This window comes from Urocitellus parryii, chromosome 2, assembly GCF_045843805.1.
Source record: "Urocitellus parryii isolate mUroPar1 chromosome 2, mUroPar1.hap1, whole genome shotgun sequence".
Taxonomy (NCBI): Eukaryota; Metazoa; Chordata; class Mammalia; order Rodentia; family Sciuridae; genus Urocitellus; species Urocitellus parryii.
The window spans coordinates 150,325,783-150,346,611 of NC_135532.1; the positions used below are offsets into that span (position 1 = coordinate 150,325,783).

The window sequence follows — 20,829 nt, forward strand, 5'->3', positions numbered from 1 at the left end:
GCTAAATAACCTACCTTTGCATTTGTATCCTTCCCATGTAAGATGAAATATTTATTTATAACTTAAAATTTCTATAAATGCAGTATGCACAAATTCAAATTCCAACAGTTTTCTAAGGTTCACAAACCTTTAGGCTGAGTGTCAGACACTATAAGAGAAAGGCCATCATCATCTCTTCGCTTTTCTTTAGTGTTTACATCCTGCTTTGCAGAAATGTTATCCACTGTCTTACTTGATTGTGAATCCCTGCAAAACAGAATTGTATTATATTAAATTCTAATAAAGTCCAAATGAATTTAGAATCCAATTGGCATATATTCTAAGTAAAAATACAACAGGTTACATATACCTTCCTACATGGAAGACTAAATAATCTGGGCAAAGATAAAATAATCAACTCCGATTTGAGAAGTTCTCATCCCTGTTGTACCTTTAAATTCCACATGTCTTTGGGGAAAACGGGATATACATATTATAGGATTATGTACACGTAAAATGAGCAAAAGAATAATGTTATATAAATATTAAATAAGTCAAAGTGGTTTAAAAAGTAGAATTCTAGAACACAAATTTCCTGATAATCAAACTTATGTATAATAAAAAAAATTACAAGCCAAAGCTAATTATTAATAAATTTCAAGCATGGTTCATGTATCAAAAGGTAAATACAAATAAAGTTAAGAATATAGTAACAAATTTATCCTATAGGAAATAGTTTAAAATCTAAGGTTTGGTTTAATATTTCAATATAGGCTGAGTGCAAAATGAGTTTGGGCATGATGAACATAATATTATTTCTAATAAAATTTGTCAATACAAAATATACTACCATATGTAATACACACACATGAAATAAAATTTAAAATCTGGACAAAAAGGATTCAAACTATTTGGATCACAGATAACTATGAAGAGAAAATAAGAGACTCAGGAAATACAATATAAAGGAGGTCTTAACTTTCTATACTATTTCTTTAAAAAATAAAGACAAATTTAATGTAAATAAGGAAAATACTATTTAAATCTGAATAATACGTAATATGATATTTTTCTTGGTACTTACATACATATTTAAAATAACATAATTTTTTAAATGTAAGGTATTCACAACTAAGATAACTGTAAGAAGTGATAAAAAGGGACTTTAAAGACAAGTAACACATATGCTTCTTTATTTTGAGAGTAATGATTAGGACTATGAAAAATTAGTTGTAAGTTTAAAATCAACAGTATCTAACAGATACTATATACTACAGTGGTAGTGCAGTATCATGGTAAAAGGAACAGTTATTACTGTTATTACACTGCTTATCCTTTTCATATTTACTTTGGTATAATTTTCTTTACTTTTACGTTGCAAATTAAATGCCAAATATTCAAAAACATAAGGCTCAGCCACTTTCACCTACAAAAAAATTTCAACTAAGTCAAATCATTCCAGCCCTCAATCCCCAAGAATCAATCTTGAAGAACAAGAATCTAAACAGACTACCACAAACTTTCGTTTATTGAAGAAGAAGAAGAAAACCTCAAAAAGGTCAATTCATACCACTCTCTCAGCAAAATGATCACCACAGGCACTATAAATAAAGGAAGATTGTGATCTAACTAATTAAGATTAAATGCTCAGATACTCATGCTTCTCCTGAGCTAAGAAACAAGCGGTGTAATAATCCTTGTTTTCTAGCAAAGCACACATTGGAAAAAAATTAAATTTTAACTGTAAACTACACTATGAAGTGTATTGCTATGGAAGAAAGATGTTATATAGTAGGGGATTTTCTTGACCAAATACAAACATTAAATGGTCACAGGAAAACACAATAAAAATAAATAATCAATTATTTTCAAAAGATAATTTTGTTTAATTCAAAAAGCACATACAATGAGGCCAAATACTATACTATCTCAAGAAAAATATCAACAAGTTGGGAAGACAGTAGAATGAATTGGACATAACTTTCCTATGTTCTTTTTTTTTTAAGTTTTCTCTTTTTTGTTGTTGTTGTTGATGGACCTTTATTTTATTTATATGTGATGTTGAGAATCAAACCCAGTACCTCACACATGTTAGGCAAGCGCTCTAATACTGAGCTACAGCCCCAGCCTCAGCTTTTCGTATGTTCTCATACGAATACATGACCAGTGTAACTCCACATCATGTACAACCACAAAATTGGGAAGTCATTCTCCATGTAGGTATGATATGTCAAAATACATTCTACTGTCATGTATAACTAAAAGAACAAATAAAAAAAGAAATATCAACAAGTATTGTAGAATTTGACAATCCCATTCTGAAATGTACATGGTATAAATCATATATATTTAAAGATAGTTCTTGGTATACATTTTTAGATAGCAATTTTGAAACATTCCATCCTGTTGTGAGAAAAGAAAGTGAATGAAATGGGAATACTCAAAGTCCCTGAAGGAGAAATACTACAAATATGCACATTACTCAAGTTAACAAATAGATAATGAAGGATATGGACAATAGGCTCCAGGGAACTTCCCTTACTATTCCCTTGCCCATCCTCCTATCATCAAAACTCCTCCCATTACCTGGCCCTGCTTAACCCTATAAAATCCAAAACCTTGTTGCAGCCGCCACCACTTTCCCCTCAAAAATGTGCCCCTCCATTGTTTAATAAAGCATCACTGGTCCATTGAGGTCAGCTTCCATTTTCCTTTTCTTTTTGTATTCTCTTTCATGTGCTTTTATTTGGTACCAAAACCCAGGATGGGGAGTTCAGGGCTCTTTACCATTCCCTGTCCTAAAGAACCTTTACCATTTTTTCCTATTTCCCTTCTATTTCTCTTGCTCTCTTTTTAATCAAAGAAATGAGGCCCTTCACGCTCTCCATTTCCACTATAAGCTCAATAGTGGCTGGTACGCAACCCGAAATTGACCCCAGTCCTGGGCTAGATGTTTGCTGCCTTACTGCCACATGGATGGAGCAAGGACCTATATCAGGTCCTTTATTGCTATGAGAGATATCCTCCTTCAAACTCTATTCACTCCAATTCCTTCCTTATGTATTAAGACCTCTGGATCAGAAGCAGCACTGGCCTTCTCATTCTTCAGAGAGATAAGATCCTTCCCACTCTCTCACAGTACATCTTGAGTTACTGCTGCTTGTGGTAAAGACCACTTCACAATAACACTCATAGGCATTTTACTATCTTTGTTCTACACCTGTGAACTATATATCTTAAGTTCCTTGAGAATGGTCATTAGTCACACAGGCCAAGAATTCAAACCCACCGATGTTGTAATGGTTAAGAAATTATTTCAAATTTCCTGTAAAAGCCTCATGTAACTTCAGTTGGGGGCCCAGAATTTCAGAGCACAAGATCATCTGGATCCCCAAGCATAAATAAACCTGAATTCTAAGTGGTGCTTGGTCTCTTGCTGAGCATGATTTCAACGACAATACAATGGATTTCATTAAAATTAAAAACTTCTGTGCATCAAAGGAACTATCAGGAGAGTAAAAAGACAAACCACAGAAAATATCAGCATATCGTATTATATCACAAGGGATTAATATCAAGAATACATAGTGTAAAGAACTCTTACAACTCACTCTCCCCAAAAAAACCCAATTTAAAAATTAGCAAATTACTTATAGTAGACATTTCTCCAAAGATACAAAAATGAACAACAGCATGAAAAGATACATCACTAATCAATAAAGGAAATGCAAACCACATTATCAGTGATATATACACTATTTCACACAGATTAGAATGGTTATCTTTTTAAAAAAACACAGAAATTAACAAATGTTGGCAAAAATATGGAAAAACTGGAACCCTTATACACTCTTGATGGGAATATAAACAGCACAGTCATTACAAAAGTTTGATGGTTTCCAAAAAAGCTAGTCCCAAAATTATATTACAAAACTAAACATATAATTACCAGGTCATTCAAGCAATTCTATTCCCAGATAAATGCCTAAAGGAATTCAAAGCAGGGACATGAACAGATTCTAGCACTCCACTTTTCACTGAAGCGCTACTCATCATAGTTAAAAGGTGAAAACAGCTCAAGTGTTCATTAACATATTAACAGAAAAACCAAATGTAGTGTATACATACAGTGTAATACTATTGGGCTTTAAGAAGGAATTAACTTCTTATAAAATAATTATAACATGAATGAACTCTGAAGAGATTATGCTAAAAACTCAGACACAAAAGGACAAGTATTATTTGATTTCCTTTATAGGAGGTAACTGAAATAGACACATTCATAGAGACAGAAAATAGATTAGAAGTTACTAGGGGCTTAGGAAAGAAAATGGGGAGTTATTTCTTTAATGGTAAGAGAGTTTCTATATTTAACATATGTTGTGAAGGTTGCCTAACTATGCAGACACTGAGGAGAACCATGCTATGAAAAAATAAACCACTAACTAAAAGATAAATATTGTTATTCCACTTATATGAAGTACTTAGAATAGTCAAATTCATTGAAAAAGAAAGTAAAATGAGGGCTACCAAAGACAGAAGGGAGAAATTTGGAGTTATTTGTTTAATGGGTAGAAAGTTTCAGGCTGGAAAGATTAAAAAAAGTTCTGGAAAAGAATGGTATTGGAGGCTGTACAAAAATGTACACATACACACACACACACACACACGTGTGTGTGTGTGTGTATACAGTCTGTCTGTCTCTGTCTGTCTGTCTCTCTCTCTCTCTCTCTCTCTCTCTCTCTCTCTCTCTGTTATGGTTTGGGTTTGGTATATCCTCCAAAAGCTCAAGTGTTGAAGGCAATGCAGTAATGTCCAGAGGAGACACAACTAGATCATGAAATCTCTGATCTCATCAAGGGATTCATCCATTTGAAGGATTAATAGTTTGAATTACTGAGAGGTGGTAACTGTAGGCAGTTAGGGCATGGTCAAAGGAAGTAGGACACAGGAGATCTGGCCTTGGTGACTATATCTATCCCTAGCCCCTTCTTCTGTCTCTCTCTCTGGTTCCTGGCTGCAATGAGCTGAGCAGATTTCCTCTGCTGTGCTCTTCTGCCTTGATGTTTCTTCCTTGGAACCAGCCAACCACAAATTGAGTCTTGGAAACCAGGAGTCAAAGTAAACCTTTTCTTCTCTAAATTGTTCTTGTCAGATATTTTAGTCAAGTGACAAAAAGCTGAATAACACACATACTATACTGGTGGACATCTTAATCCATTTTGGTTTGCTGTCACAAAATACCTGGAGCTAGACATATTACAAAGAAAACAAGTTGATTTAGTTTACAATTTTGTAGGATGAAAGCCCAAGATCAGGTGGCTCCATATATTAGGCCCTTGGGGAAAGCCCCCACTGACTGTCTTATAACACGAGAGAGAAGCAGAAAGGAAAAGAGCTACATGTATAAGAGGTCATGTGAGACAGGAAGCCAGAAGTGGATGCAGGAGCCAAGTTTGTGCTTTTATAACAACTTTCTCTCTCTCAGAAACAGATCACACAGCAATTACAGTAATCCCTTCTGGAGGCAATACCCATAATGACTCAATCACCTTCCTTCAGGCTTCACTTCTTAAAGGTTCCAGCACTTCTCAACATTAACATACTGAGGAGCCTCTAGCACATGAAACATTGGGGAACACATTCAAACCACATCCAAACCACAGCAGTGGATATGTCATTATACATTTGGACAAATCCACAGAATGCATAAAACCAACATTGAGCCTTGACTTGGGTGATAATAATGTGTCAGTGTTGGCTCACAAATTGTAACCAATGTAGCTTACTGTTACGCAATGTTAATAATGAAACAGGCTGTTAACTAACATGTGGGGATAACCCTATCCTAGGAAATCTCTGTACCTTTCATTCAACTTTACAATGAAACTGAAAGTGTTCTAAAAACATAAAGGCTATTTTTTTAAAAAAAAATCAATAGATGAGAGAAACTGGCTAAAAAACATTTTAATATGTATAATAAATGGATGACTTATTCTAGTTTAAAGAATCATAATGTAAATTGGGAAAGGACGGAATGGCAAATCTTACAAGACCAAAAAAAGCAGCAAAATACTAGATTCAGCTTTGAGAGTACTCAAGAAATATTAAAACAATAGATGGAATCCTTTTACCTTTATAAAAATAGTGTCATAGGTCATTCAGGTTGCTTTCACAAAATACCATAAACTTAGTAGCTTACAAACAACAGAAGTTTATTTCTTACAGTTCTGGAGGCCAAAGATCAAGATGTCTTGCAGATTCAATGGAGAGCACCCACTTATAGACAGCTCACCCTCCACTCTAAACTCACGTGGTATTGGGTACAAGGGATCACTTTGGGGCCTCTTTTATAAGGCCACTAATGAATCCCATTTATGAGGACTAATTCTTGAGGACTTAATTACTTCCAAAGGCTTCTCCACCACCTCTTGATACTATCACTATGGAGTATTTCAATACATTCGTCTTGGGGAGACACAAAAATTCAGACCATGGCAAATGGCAAATAAAAGTCATGACAATATCAAATATTGATATGTTAAATTCATATAAATTATTGGAATTTGGTACTTAGAATAATGACAGAATGATTTAAATCCTTATACTCAAATAATCTCATCCTTGAAACTATTTTGAAAGACATAATTCATCATGATAATATTTAAGTTACTAAAAATTTTTAAATAAAATTTAAAAAATTATTAAATTACAGCATTTCTTTATAACAGAACAGGTTATAAAGAATTACCACATTACCAAAACTATTTTAAAACATGGACATTTCTAAAATATCATTTTTCAAAAGCATTTAAAAATAAAAAATCAAGGATTTGTACACAGTGAACTATATAATACATTATAGACCAAGCACTATCAAGGAAGATGGTAAAGTAGGAAACACCACAATCCCACACCAAAACAACTACTACACTAGCAAATCTGTCTAATGTGACTCTTTTGGAACTCTGGGGTCTATTAAAGTCTTGCAAAAGAAGGCTTGGACAGTAAGTCACTGTTAATTTGTTTAATTTCAGCTTTTAAAGTAGCAGCATATTCCTATCCCCTAGCCACAGAGAGGCAGTAATATACATACATATTCCTATAACTGTCTGCATGAGGACTATAGAAGCCAGGTTAGTTAATAAGCCTGTTGACTTCCAAAAATTGGGGATTTTTTGAGATAGTATCTTACTATGTTGCCCAAATTAGTTTTCAACTTGTGATCTCAAGCAAATCTCCAACTTCATTCTCCTGAGTAACAGAGATTACAGGTGTATAGCACAATGCCTGGCTCAGATATCCATACTCTCATCGTTAATTACAATAAACAGAAGTATAGACATAGGAAGGCAGACACAGTTGCAACTGCTACCTATGCTGTTGCAACACTACCCACCTACCCAAAGGACTTCAAGAGGATTTAAAGAACTATAACTTGACTTCCTCATCCCCCCTTTTTTAAATATTTTTTTTTAGTTGTACATAATACCTTTATTTTGTTTATTTATTTTTATGTGGTGCTAAGGATCAAACCCAAGGCCTCGCATGTGCTAGGCGAGCGCTCTACCTCTGAGCCACAACCCCAGCGCCACTCCCCTTTTATTTTTCCTTTTTTCTCCTTTGGGAGTCAAACACTTAAGGACTGTGACATTGAAAAGCAACCACACATATGCAGGAGTTTAGAAAAACATCCCATATACCCAAGGAAAGGCACAAGCTCAGAAAAAGAGAAGACCTTATTAAATCTATACCTCAGGTGAAATCCTGGCATAAAGATCATACAAAATGGAAGGAACAAAGTAATGAAGGAAACAAGAAAGGACAGAAAAATAAGTAACAAATCCCAACAAATCTGAGGAGAGAAAATAATCTGATTCTGACATTAACCACATTATGGATTCAAATGTTCAATTTACTTCTTTTCTCTCTATTTCTCATTTTTTTTATTAGTACATTACAGTAAATGTTCAATTTTCAACAACAAAATATCACAGGCATATAAAAATTAGAAAAATATGGTCAAATGGAAAATAATAAATCAAGAGAAATAACCCCTGAGAAAAACCATATGGCATAATTATGAGACTAAGACTTTAAAACCACTTTTCCTAAATACTCTCACAGAGGCTATATAATTACAAAAGGTCTGGACAAAATGGAAATATCAAAAGAGGTACAAAGGAAACAAAAGGAAATGATGGAGCTAAAAGGAACAAAAATTATAACAATTCAATACAAAATTTAAATACATATTTGTACAGGCAAAAGAAAAAATCAGCAAATTTTTAAGATAGGACATTTGAAATGGTCAAGTCTGAGGAACACAAAGAAAAAAATTAAAGTGAACAGTCCATTGGACCTATATGAAACCATCAAGCAGACTAACACACTCATTATACTCATTATGGGGGTTCCAGAAAAAAAGAAAAGAGAAATGGGCAGAAATGACATCAGAAAATAATGGTCCCAAATATCCAAACTATACAAGAAACTCAATAAGCTCTAAATAAAATGAACTCTCCATACAAAGACACATTATAATTAAACTTTCAAAGGCAAAGAGAATCTTGCAGGCAGCAAAAGATAAGCAATTCATCACATACAAGAGATTCCCAATAAAATAAGCAGTTATCAGAAACCATGAAGGCAGTGAGATAGAACATTAAAAGTGCAATAAGAAAAAAATGGTCAGCTGAGAATCTTATATTCCACAAAAATATCTTTCAAAAATAAGGAAGAAATTAAACCATTCCCAGGTAAATAAAAACTAAGAGTTTTTAACATTATTTCTGTCCTTCAATAAATGCTAAAATTGAGTCCATCAGGTTAAAATGACAGGCCACTCAGAAGTAACTGCAAGACAGACAAATAAAGATCATGGCAAAAGGCAAATACAGGAAAATTATAAAAACTAGTATTCTTATAACTGTGGTTGTGGGGTTTTATTTATCCAAGGTTTTTTTTTATTTCTTCATTTTAGTTATACATGACAGTAGAGTCTACTTTGACATATTTATACAAACATGGAGTATATCTAATTAGGAACCCAGTCTTGTGGGTGCACACAATGTTGAGATTCACTATGGTGTATTCACATATGTACATAGGAAAGTTATGTCAGATTCATTCCACTATCTTTCCAATTTTTATCACCCCTCCCTTCCCTTTATTCCCCTTTGTCTAATCCACTGAACTTCTATTCTTGCCCTCCCCACCCCTTTCTATAGGTTAGCACCCACATATCAAAGACAATATTTGACTTTTTGTTTTTGGGAATTGTCTTATTTCACTTAACATGATAGTCACCAGATCCTTCCATTTACCAGCAAATGTCATAAAGTCATTCTTCTTTATGGCTGACAAATATTCCACTGTGTACATATATACCACAATTTCTGTATCCATTCATCTGTTGAAGGGCATCTAGGTTGGTTCCATAGCTTAGCTATTGTGAATTATGCTGCTATAAACATTGATGTGCCTGTGTCACTGTAGTATCCTAATTTTAACTCCTTTAGATATATACTGAGGAGTGGTAGAACTGGTTAAATGGTGGTTTCATTCCTAGTTTTTGAGAAACCTTCGTACTGATTTCTACAGTGGCTGAACAATTTGTAGTCTCCCAAGCAATTTATAAGTGAACCCTTTCCCCCACATCCTTGCCAACATTTATTGTTGCTTGTATTCATTTTTTTCTCCCTTTGGCCAGGACCACTCTTTTTATTTGTTCTTATTAGTTATACATGATAGTATAATGTATTTTTACATATATACATATATGGAGTATAACTTCCCATTCTTCTGATTGTATGTGATGTAGAATTACATTGGTTGTGTATTCATGTATGCTCACAGGAAAGTAACATATGATTCATTATACTGTCTTTCCCATTCCCATTCCCTCTCAATTCCCTTCATTCACCTTTGTTTAATCCAAAGCACTTTTATTCTTCTCTACCCACCCCACTTGTTGTGAGTTAGCATCCACATATCAGAGAGAACATTTGGCAAAGATTTTCTACCTTTCTGTAGGTTGTCTCTCCGTGTTCTTGTTTCCTTTGCTGTTTGGCCATTGGTCTCTTGGGATTGGCTTATTTCACTTTGCATGATATTACCAGAAAATGACATAATTTTACTTCTCTTTAATGACAAAGTAGTATTCCATTGTGTGTATGTGTGTGTATGTATGTGTGTGTATATGTGTGTGTTTATGTGTGTGTATATGTATGTGTGTGTATATATATACATTTTCTTTATCCATTCATCTGTTGAAAGGCACCTAGACTGGTTCCATAGTTTAGCTATTGTGAATTGAGCTGCTGATTTTAAGTCTTTGGGGTATAAACCAAGGAGTAGGATAACTGCGTCAAATGGTGGTTCCACTCCAAGTTTTCTGAGGCATCTCCATACTGCTTTCCACAGTGGTTGCACCAGTTTGCAGTCCTACCAGCAATGTCTGAGTGTACCTTCTGCCCCACATACTCGCCAATATTTATTGTTACTTATATTCTTGATTGCCATTCTGGTTGGAGTGAAGTGAAATCTCAGTGTAATTTTAATTTGCATTTCTCTAATTACCAGAGATGTTGAACATTTTCTCATATACTTAGTGACTGTTCATATTTCTTCTTTTGAGAAGTGTCTGTTTAATTCCTTTGCCTATTTATTAATTGGGGTGTGTGTGTGTGTGTGTGTGTGTGTGTGTGTGTTTGTTTGTTTGTTTGAGTTATTTGGATATTCTGGAAATTAACAACTTACCCAGGGTGCAGGTAGCAAAGATTTTCTACCTTTCTATAGGTTCTCTCTCCATGTTCTTGTTTCCTTGGCTGTGAAGCTTTCAGGTTTGATACCATCTGGTGAAGGCAATCCCCCACTCACTGTCTTGACAGGGTCACAGTGAGGATGAATGCTGGCAAAGCCACGCTGGTTGGTGGGTAACCGAAACCAGGAGACCCTTTTTTATGTAATTGGGACTTTGCATTTTCATGCTTATGTTTCTTACAGGAGGCATGAGTATGTTAAATGCCAAACAAATTAAATTTCAGATGGCTAGAACAGAACAGGTAGTTCATGCCTTGGAGGCCGTTCTACCATCCCTCAGCATATCAAGGACAAAATAGAAGAATCTTAGTACATTGTGGACAAACCTAATAACAGACAACAATCATCCTCTGAAAAACAAACTTTTTGAGAACTAGTGCACCTTGACTGAAAAACAAACTCTTTGAGAACTAGTGTACCTTGACTGAGAAACAAAGAAACTCTCTGAGAAAGCAGCTCAACCAGTTTTATGAGAATAAATTTAGGAATCAATTAAAATAGCTTTATAAGACACAGTTTTAGAATAATGTTAGAAATATTATTTTATTTAGATTCTTAAGTTTAGAAATTCTTAAGTCTTTAGTTATATAGGTTTCTGATATGTTTTAAGGATGATTCATAAACTTTAGGACATTTTAAATATAAGATTTAAAGGGACTTTTTTAGATGGGAATTTTAGATTAAAAATAAAGTACAAGTGTACTTTAGGTTAATGATTGGTTAGGAGACTTAGAGTCTGGTTACGTAGTTTGGCATTAGTTAATAAGAAAATAACATATCTTGGGAAAAATAGTAAATCTTGGGAAAATCTGAAGGATGTAAATTGGTGACATGTTTTATTGATGATTCTGTACTTTGATGATTGTATGGCTGGGGGTCATATCCTGGAAGAATGTAGATCGATGTGCTCTCAATCATGGTTAAGGAAATGTCATGTCTTGACAAAGTTTTAAATTATATAATCAATGAAGTATTGAGAATCTATAATGATGAGAAAAATTGTAATAAAAAGGGGACCCAGAGAAAGCAGCTTTAGCTCTCTCTCTGAAGATTGCTCAAACGGAACGACTCCTGTCTCATCTTTTCGCCGACGCCACTCCTCCTTCAGGACTCCCTGGACCCCGCTGGGGCTGGACCCCGGCAACCATCCCAATTATTGATTTAAAAAAATTGTTTTTTAGATATACATGACAGTAGAGTGAGTGTATTCTGACATTATACATACATATAGTATATCTTATTCTAATAAGGATCCCATTCTTGAGGTTGTAAATGATGAGGAGTTTCACTGGTCCTGTATTCATACATGTACATAGGAAAGTTCTGTCTAATTAATTCTACTGTCTCTACTATTCATATCCCCCTCCCTTCCTTTCCTTCCCCTTTGTCTACTCCAATGAACTTCTATTCTTTCCTCGCCCATCCCCTTATTGTGTGTCAGCATCCATGTATCAGAGAAAAAAATCAACCTTTGGTTTTTGAGGATTGGCTTATTTCACTTAGCATGAGAGTCTCCACTTCCATCCATTTACCAGCAAATGCCATAATTTCATTCTTCATGGCTAAGTAATACTCCACTGTGTACATGTACAACATTTCTTAATCCATTCATCCGTTGTAGGGCATCTAAGTTGGTTCAATAGCTTAGCTATTCTGAACTGAGATGTTATAAACATTTATGTGGCTGTGTCATTGTAATATGCTGATTTTGAGTCCACTGTGTAAATGCTGAGGATTGAGATAACTGGATCAAACGGTGGTTCCATTCAAGTTTCCTGAGGAATCCCCATACTGTTTTCCCATAGTGGTTGCACAATTTTACATTCCCAGCAGCAATGTACGAGTAAACCTTTTCCCCGACATCTTCACCAACATTTATTGTTACTTGTATTCTTGAAAATTGCCATTCTGACTAAAGTCAGATGGAATCTCAATATAGATTTAATTTGTATTTCTCTAGTTGCTAGAGATATTGAACATTTTTCATATATTTGTTGACTTCATATTTCTTCTGTCTGCTCAGTTCTTTTGCCCATTTATTGATTGGGTTGATTCTTTTTATGGTCTTGAGCTTTTTGAGTGCTTTGTATATCCTGGAGACTAATGTTCTATCTGAGGAATAGGTGGTAAATATTTTCTCCCATTCTGTAGCTTCTCTCATCATATTCTTGATTGCTTCCTTTGTGGGAAGAAGCTTTTTATTTTGATACCATCCCATTTATTGATTCTTTTTTTCTTTTTGATATTATACATTTTGTTTAATACTTCACTCTTTTGTACAATACAACTGTTCATCAATACTACTAGCAGGGCTAAAGGTATTTTGTCCAACTACAACTAAAAAAAAAATTTAATACTACTATGCATACCTGAAAATGCAGTTTTTTTGAACATGGCACATATTTTTATTCTTAAATGTCTGTAATGTTCTGTGTAACAGCATCCATACAGCCATGCAAACAAGAGAGTTTACATTCAGGAGCTTATCTAATTTCAAGTATATTCTCAGATAAGAACCTTATTTCATAACTTTCAGTAAGCTCTGAGTCTAAGTTGGGCACTACTATTGTTTTTTTAGTGATTCTTGATTTTTCTTCTTGTGCTTTAGGACTCTTGTTGAAGAAGTTGGTTCCTAAAGCCACCATGTTGGAGTTTTGGGCCTACATTTTCTTCTAGTAGATGCAGGGTTTCTGGTCTAATAATCAGGTCTTTGATCCACTTTGAGTTTTGTGCAAGGTGAGAGATGGGGTTAAATTTCATTCTACTACATATGTATTTCCAGTTTTTCCACCACCATATTTTGAAGAAACTATCTTTTCTCCAATGTATGTTTTTGGTACCCTTGTCTAGTATGAAATAACTGTATATATGTGGGTTTGATTCTGTGTCTTCTATTCTGTTTGATTAGTTTGCATGTCTGTTTTAGTGCCAATACCATGCTGTTTTTGTTACTATAACTCTGTAGTATAAGTTAAAGTCTGGCATTGTGATGCTTCCTGCTTTGCTTTTCTCACTAAAGATTGCATTAGCTATTCTGGGCCTCCTGTTTTTCCAAATTAATTTCGTGACTGCTAGTTCTATTACTATGAAGAACATCATTGGAATTCTAATAAGAAGTACTTTAAACATGTATAGCATCTTTGGTAGTATGGCCATTTTGACAATATTAATTATGCCTATCCAAGAACATAGGCTGCCTTTCCATGTTTAAGGTCTTCTTCAATTTCCTTCTTTAGTATTCTGAAGTTTTCATTATACAAGCCTTTTGCCTCTTTTGTTTCAATTCCCAGGTTTGTTTTGTTTTGTTTTTAGGCTATTGTGAATGGGATAGCTTTCCTAATTTCTCTTTCAGCTGATTCATAATCAGCATTTATAATGCAATTGATTTATGGGGTTAATTTTTCATCCAGCTATTTTGTGCCTTCACTTATGAGTTATAGAAGCTTTCTGGTGGAGTTTTTGGGTCTTCTAAATAGAGGATCATGTCATAGGCAAACAATTTGAACACTACTTTTCCTACTGCAAACGCTTTAATTTCTTTCTTTTGCCTAATTGCTCTGGCTAGAGTTTCAAGGACTAGGTTGAATAGAAGTGGTGAAAGAGGATATCCCTGTCTTTTTCCAGTTTTTAGAGGGAATGCTTCCAATATTTTGGCATTTAGAATAATGTTGGCCTTGGGTTTAATGTATATAGCTTTTACAATGTTGAGGTATGTTCTTACTATCCCTAGTTTTTCTAGTACTCTAAACATGAAATTTTACTTTGCATTTGTTTGGGTTGAGAAATCAGCTGAAATCCACATTGGTTCTCTCTAATTATAACTAGTTTTTTTTAGCATCTTTCAAAATTCTATCATTATTATATATGTAAGGCATTTTCATAATAATGTGCCTTGGAGTGGGTCTGTTGTAATTTTATATATTTGGAGTCCTGTTTGCCTCTCATGTTTGATTTTCCATTTCATTCTTAAGGTCTGGGAAATTTTCTGATATATTTCACTGAAAAGATTGCATATTCCTTTAGTTTGTACTTCAGAGCTTTTATCTATCCAATGAATCTCAAATTTGGCCTCTTACTGTTATCCCAGGTTTCTCGAATATCTGTTCCTGATCTCTAATGGCTTTTCTCTATGGTCAACTTTATTTTCAAGATTTTATATTTGTCTTAATTTCCTGAAACAGCATCTTTAGTGGTCTAATCTATTAGTGATGCTTTTCATTGAACTTTTAATTTGTTTTGTTGATTCCTTCTATCCTATAGAGGATTTTTGTTTGATTCTTTTTCAGAATCCCTATCTCTCTATTAAATGCTCTTTTACTTCTTACTTGCTCTGATTTCAGTCCTCACATTTTCTTTTACCTCACAGACCAGTTTGACTGTGGACTTTCTAAATTCCTTCTCTGATAGTTCCTCCACTGTGATGTCAATAGATTCTGTTATTGAGGTATTTTGTTTTTTTGGGGGGATGGTTTGTTCCCTTGCTTCTTCATATTGTTTGTGTGCTACCATTTATCAGTATGAATCTGAGGCATCAGAGTTTCTACCCTATAAATTTAAAGTGTCCCTGAAGGTTACTAGTAGTACTCATGGTTTAGGGGGAGGTAAATAATAACAACCACCAATGCAAACAATATACATCATTATACTTAGTACTTAGCTCCTACTATGACATCTACAATATTAATTGGTACAATAAACAGAAATGGTATGATAAGCAATTGCCAACAATAAAATTAGTCAATTTGCAAAAGGATTTAATAGGTAAACAGGTAGAATGCGGAAGTAACGTAGGATGTGATGATTATGATGGAAAAGAGAAAGTAGAAGTAAAAAAAATTAAAGAAGAGTGAAGAGAGAGCGATAGAATTTGACTATTAGCAAAAGAAAAGAAAGAAATCATAAGAAATAGGTGAAAAACAAAACATACTGATCAAAACCCTTAGCCCCCAAAACACAGAGTCATGAAAAATAACTATCTTCAAAATATGATAGAAATGAGTAAAGACAAATTGCATATGTATAAATGTCCAGAAACCATGCAGCACAAAATCAAACAAAAAGAGAAAAGAAAGAAGGAGGGAAAAAGTTCTTGATGAAAAATTAAGGAATTGTTTCATTGCAGTAATTAAAATTGTTAGTGATAATATATGTTGTTTGTATGTTCCCAAGTGTTTTTCTATTTTTTCTTCAGGTATGTACTGCACACAAGAGTAGTAGCCGCAGTCTGTCAAGACCTTCCTCTTTTTATGTTGTTCATCGTATTGCCAGTGTGAGTTCAAAAATTCTTGGCTTCTCTTCTGGGCAATATGAGGTGGAGCAAGTTGGAGACTATTATGTCCTCCACTCTAGGATAGGGTTGCTGTAAAGTTCTGTGAGAGAAATTCCAATGGTTCTGAAGGTGGGGGTTTAGGTCTAGTTAGGACCCTGATGCTTTGTTGAATGGCGAATGGTCTGAAGATTTAAAATCAGCACAATCCAAGGCCAGGTAGCTGCCAATCCATGCTTGGAGTCTGCAACCCAGGAGACTCGGCTGGGTTAAGAGCCAAAATCCTTTGCTCTCTGGCACCTGTAGATCCCACCCTTCCTAGCAACCTGACCTCAGTCCCCAAGTGTATACTCACTCCCACCTGCCTGATTGAATTCCTGTCCCACTCAAGCTGGTCCTGTGATCCACCTGACTCAAAGGGTGAGAGGGACCCAGGATCTCTTAGGTATGACTGTTCCATACTCCCCTGAATAAAACACTGTATGCACCTGAATTTATCCTGGTTTTCTAGTCACAATCTTGCATTGCATGGTAGGCCTCTGACCTGTCTTATTTTCTACTTTTTCTTTTTAGCAAGCTTCAACAGGTGTCTTTTATTGAAAAGACAACTTTTCTGTATGACCATCAGTCCTCTCTGAGCTCACAGGGAAGACTATAGCACCTGGTTTTTCCTTAGGCTCCCTTCACTTCTACAGTGCTTTAAGTCATAAAATCTTGTGTTTCATTCACATAATTGGACAGTCAGAAGGTGAGACTCCAAACCCAGCTCAGCAGCCCTATACCACATAGACAGTAGGCTCACCAAAAGAATCTCCCTCCATAATTCTGTTTTCTATGTGATATTACTCTAGAGTATTTTTTAAATAATTGTTATATTACTTTTGAGTATACAGTGAAAAAAGATGTAATTCTGTGACATCAATAACTGAAAGATGTATAGGAGAAGAGTCTTTGATGTTATTAAAGTTAAACTGGTAAAAATTCAAATTCAAATATTATAAATTGTTAAATGAAATTACAATGGTATTCACAAAAGAAAATACACAAGAGGAAATAAGGATCCTTATTAAAATATTTCACTCAAAAAAAAACTAAACATGAAGGAATGCAGTAAGAAATAAGGGTCAGAAAAAAGCCACCATTTGCTATTCACATAGTGTCCCTGATATCAGATTTGATTAACAATAATTCTACTGTGTTTCTGGGAGCAATGAGAATACTACTGACTACTATCATTATTGTCCAGTTAGCCTGTATATCTACTTTTAAGGGCCATTACAAACTTCATTTGAAACAGTTTCGAAGAGGCTTTCAAATTAAGCCAGGTGAAACCAATAGAGATATTAAGAACACTCCGTGAAAAACTGCACACAAAAGGAGAGGTCCCAGAGATATACAAAACCAAAACAAATTTATAGGAGAAAATAGTAACACAGCAGTCAAACAGAGCTGGAAAGTAATGTGAGCATCATGAAAAAACAAGGAAAAAAAGGATTACAAACAATGCAGGACAGCTTAAATTTATAGGATAACCTAGAGGCATCAGAAAAATGGTCAGATAAAGAACTCAAGGCATAACTCAGATAGAATGAAATCTTAAAGAGGTCATTAGACAGCAAATGCAAAAAAAATAAGAACACTTCGACAACGAATTACATAAACAAATTCAAGAAGCAAAAGAACAACTCTACTGGGAGATAGAGGTTATAAAAAAATCAAACAGTAATCCTAGAAATGAAGGAAACTATAAACCAAATTAGAAACTCAAATGAGAGTATTACCAGTAGAGAAGATCAAGGAGAAGTCAGAATATCAGACAATGAAGACAAAATATATCATCTCGAAAAGAGTCTAATCAACTCAGAAAGGCTGGTAAGAAACCACGAGCAAAACATCCAAGAGATATGGGATATCATTTAAAAAAAAAACTTAAGTCATTGGGATAGAGGAAGGTATAGATGTCCAAAACAAAGGAATGAGCAATCTGTTGAATGAAATAATTTTAGAAAACTTTCCAGACATAAAAAATGAAATGGATGTCCAAATCCTAGAAGCCTACAGGGCGCCGAACATACAAAACCACAATAGACCAACTCCAAGACACATTATTATAAAGATATCCAACATACAGAACAAGGAGACAATATTAAAAGCTACAAGAGAAAGGAGGCAGATTACATTCAGGGGTAAACCAATTAGGTTAACGGATGATTTTTCATCACACACACTGAAAGCGAGAAGATCCTGGGAAAATGTATTTCAAACGCTGAAAGATAATGGGTGCCAACCAAGAATATTATATCCAGCAAAATTAAGCTTCAGGTTTGACAACAAAATAAAAAAATTTCACGATAAAAAAAAAGTTAAAAGAATTCGCAACCAGAAAACCAGCACTGCAAAGCATTTTGGGCAAAACAATCCATGAAGAGGAAATGAAAAAAAAAAAAAAAAACAACCAAAACCAACAGTGGGTAGTACCTCAGTAAAGCAGGGGGAACTAATAAAATAGGGAAAAACAAACCAAATTACAAATAAATAAATAAATAAATAAGCAAACATGACTGGAAGTACAAACCATATATCAAGAGTAACCTTAAATATTAATGGCTTAAACTCACCAATAAAGCAACATAGGCTGGTAACCTGGATTTAAAAAATAGATCCAACAACATGCTGCCTTCAGGAGACTCATCTGATAGGAAAAGACATACACAGGCTGAAGGTGAAAGGTTGGGAAAAATCATACCACCCACATGGTCTTCAGAAGCAAGCAGGGGTGGCCATCCTCATATCGAATGAAATTGACATCAAGCCTAAGTTAATCAAAAGGGATAAGGAAGGACACTATATACTGTTAAAGGGAACCATTCACCAACAAGACATAGCAATTATCAATTTGTATGCACCAAACAATGGTGCTGCTCAGTTCATAAAACAAACTCTCCTCAAGTTCAAGAGACAAATAGACAACAACACACTAATTATGAGTGACTTCAACACACCTCTCTCACCAATGGACAGATCTTCCAAACAAAAGTTGAATAAAGAAACTATAGAACTCAATAACACAATTAATAACCTAGACTTAACCGACATAGATACAATATATCAACCATCATAAAGCGGATATACTTTTTTCTCAGCAGCACATGGATCCTTCTCAAAAATAGACCATATATTATGCCATAGGGCAACTCTTAGAAATTATAAAGGAGTGGAGATAATACCATGCATCTTATCTGATCATAATGGAATGAAACTGGAAATCAACAATAAAAGAAGAAAAGAAAAATCCTACATCACTTGGAGAATGAACAATATGTTACTGAATGATCAAGGGGTTACAGAAGACATCAAGGAAGAAATCAAAAAATTCTTAGAGATAAATGAAAACACAGACACAATATATCAGAATCTATGGGACACAATGAAAGCAGTTCTAAGAGGGAAATTCACTGCTTGGAGTTCATTACTCAAAAAAAGAAAAAATCAACAAATAAATGATCTCACACTTCATCTCAGAACCCTAGAAAAAGAAGAGGAAAACAACAGCAAATGTAGTAGAAGGCAAGAAATAATTAAAATCAGAGCTGAAATCAATGAAATTGAAACAAAAGAAACAATTGAAAAAGTTGACAAAACTAAAACTTGGTTATCGACAGAACCTTAGCCATACTAATGAAGAGAAAAAGAGAGAGAACTCAAATTACTAGCATACGGGATGAAAAAGGCAATATCACAACAGACACTAGAGAAATACAGAAGATAATTAGAAATTATTTTGAAACCTTATACTCCAATAAAATAGAAGATAGTGAAGACATTGATAAATTTCTTAAGTATATGATTTGCCCACAGTGAATCAAGAGGATACACACAACTTAAACAGACCAATAACAACGGGAGGAAATAGAAGAAACCATCAAAAGACTACCAACCAAGAAAAGCCCAGGACCAGATGGGTATACAGCAGAGTTTTACAAAACCTTTAAAAAAGAACTAATACTGCCATGTTTCTGGGATAGAAAGGTATTTTTTAATCAGTACAAAGTTTCAGTTTGATAAAAGGGATAATGTTCTGGAGATGAATAGTGGTGATGGCTAACACAAAAATGTGAAAGTATTTAAAGTAGATTAAGATTCTAATATTGTCCAAAAAGAATATAACACTAACATTAACCTTTTTGATTTTATAATATATTTGATTGACCTAAAAAGGTCAATTTCTACAAAATTACTAGGATTTATAATTTCTAGAAAACTATTATAATTTCTAGTAAACTACTTGAGTATAAAATTAAGAGTCTAAATATCCTAAAACAGAAGGGCTAAAAATAAAATACAAGACAATTAATTTTAAAAATACAAGAGGGGAGAAAAAAGTTCAAGTAGGATAAACAGAAAGTATAAATAAAATGTTAATAAGTCACAATAAGTGTTAATGAATTGTGCCTTTACAGACAAAAATAAATGCAATCTAAATCTTAAAAAAAATATAATAAATGACTACATCAAAAAAGAAAGAGGAGCTGAGGATGTAGTTCAACGGTAGAGCACAAACCCTGGGTTCTATCCCAAGCATCACCTCCCCGCTCCCCCAAAAAATCTCTAAGTAAACAAACTGAGTATTTTACCTTAAGGAAAGAGAAAAGAAAGAACAATGTAAACAGAAGGAATAAATAATAAATATTCTACCAGAAATAAATGAAATGAAGACTTTGGAAAGAGTAATGAAAATAAAGAGTTGGTTGTTTGAAAAT

General features: G+C 34.2%; 1 protein-coding gene across 1 annotated transcript in view; it reads right to left on the minus strand.

The window, feature by feature from the left end:
• Senp7 (SUMO specific peptidase 7) overlaps positions 1-20,829 on the minus strand; it is a 150,622-nt gene that overhangs the window by 47,448 nt on the left and 82,345 nt on the right. Inside the window, exon 7 of the mRNA XM_077795332.1 lies at positions 128-246. Within this exon, the coding sequence (XP_077651458.1) occupies positions 128-246 (119 nt within the window). The remainder of the gene's footprint in view (positions 1-127; positions 247-20,829) is intronic.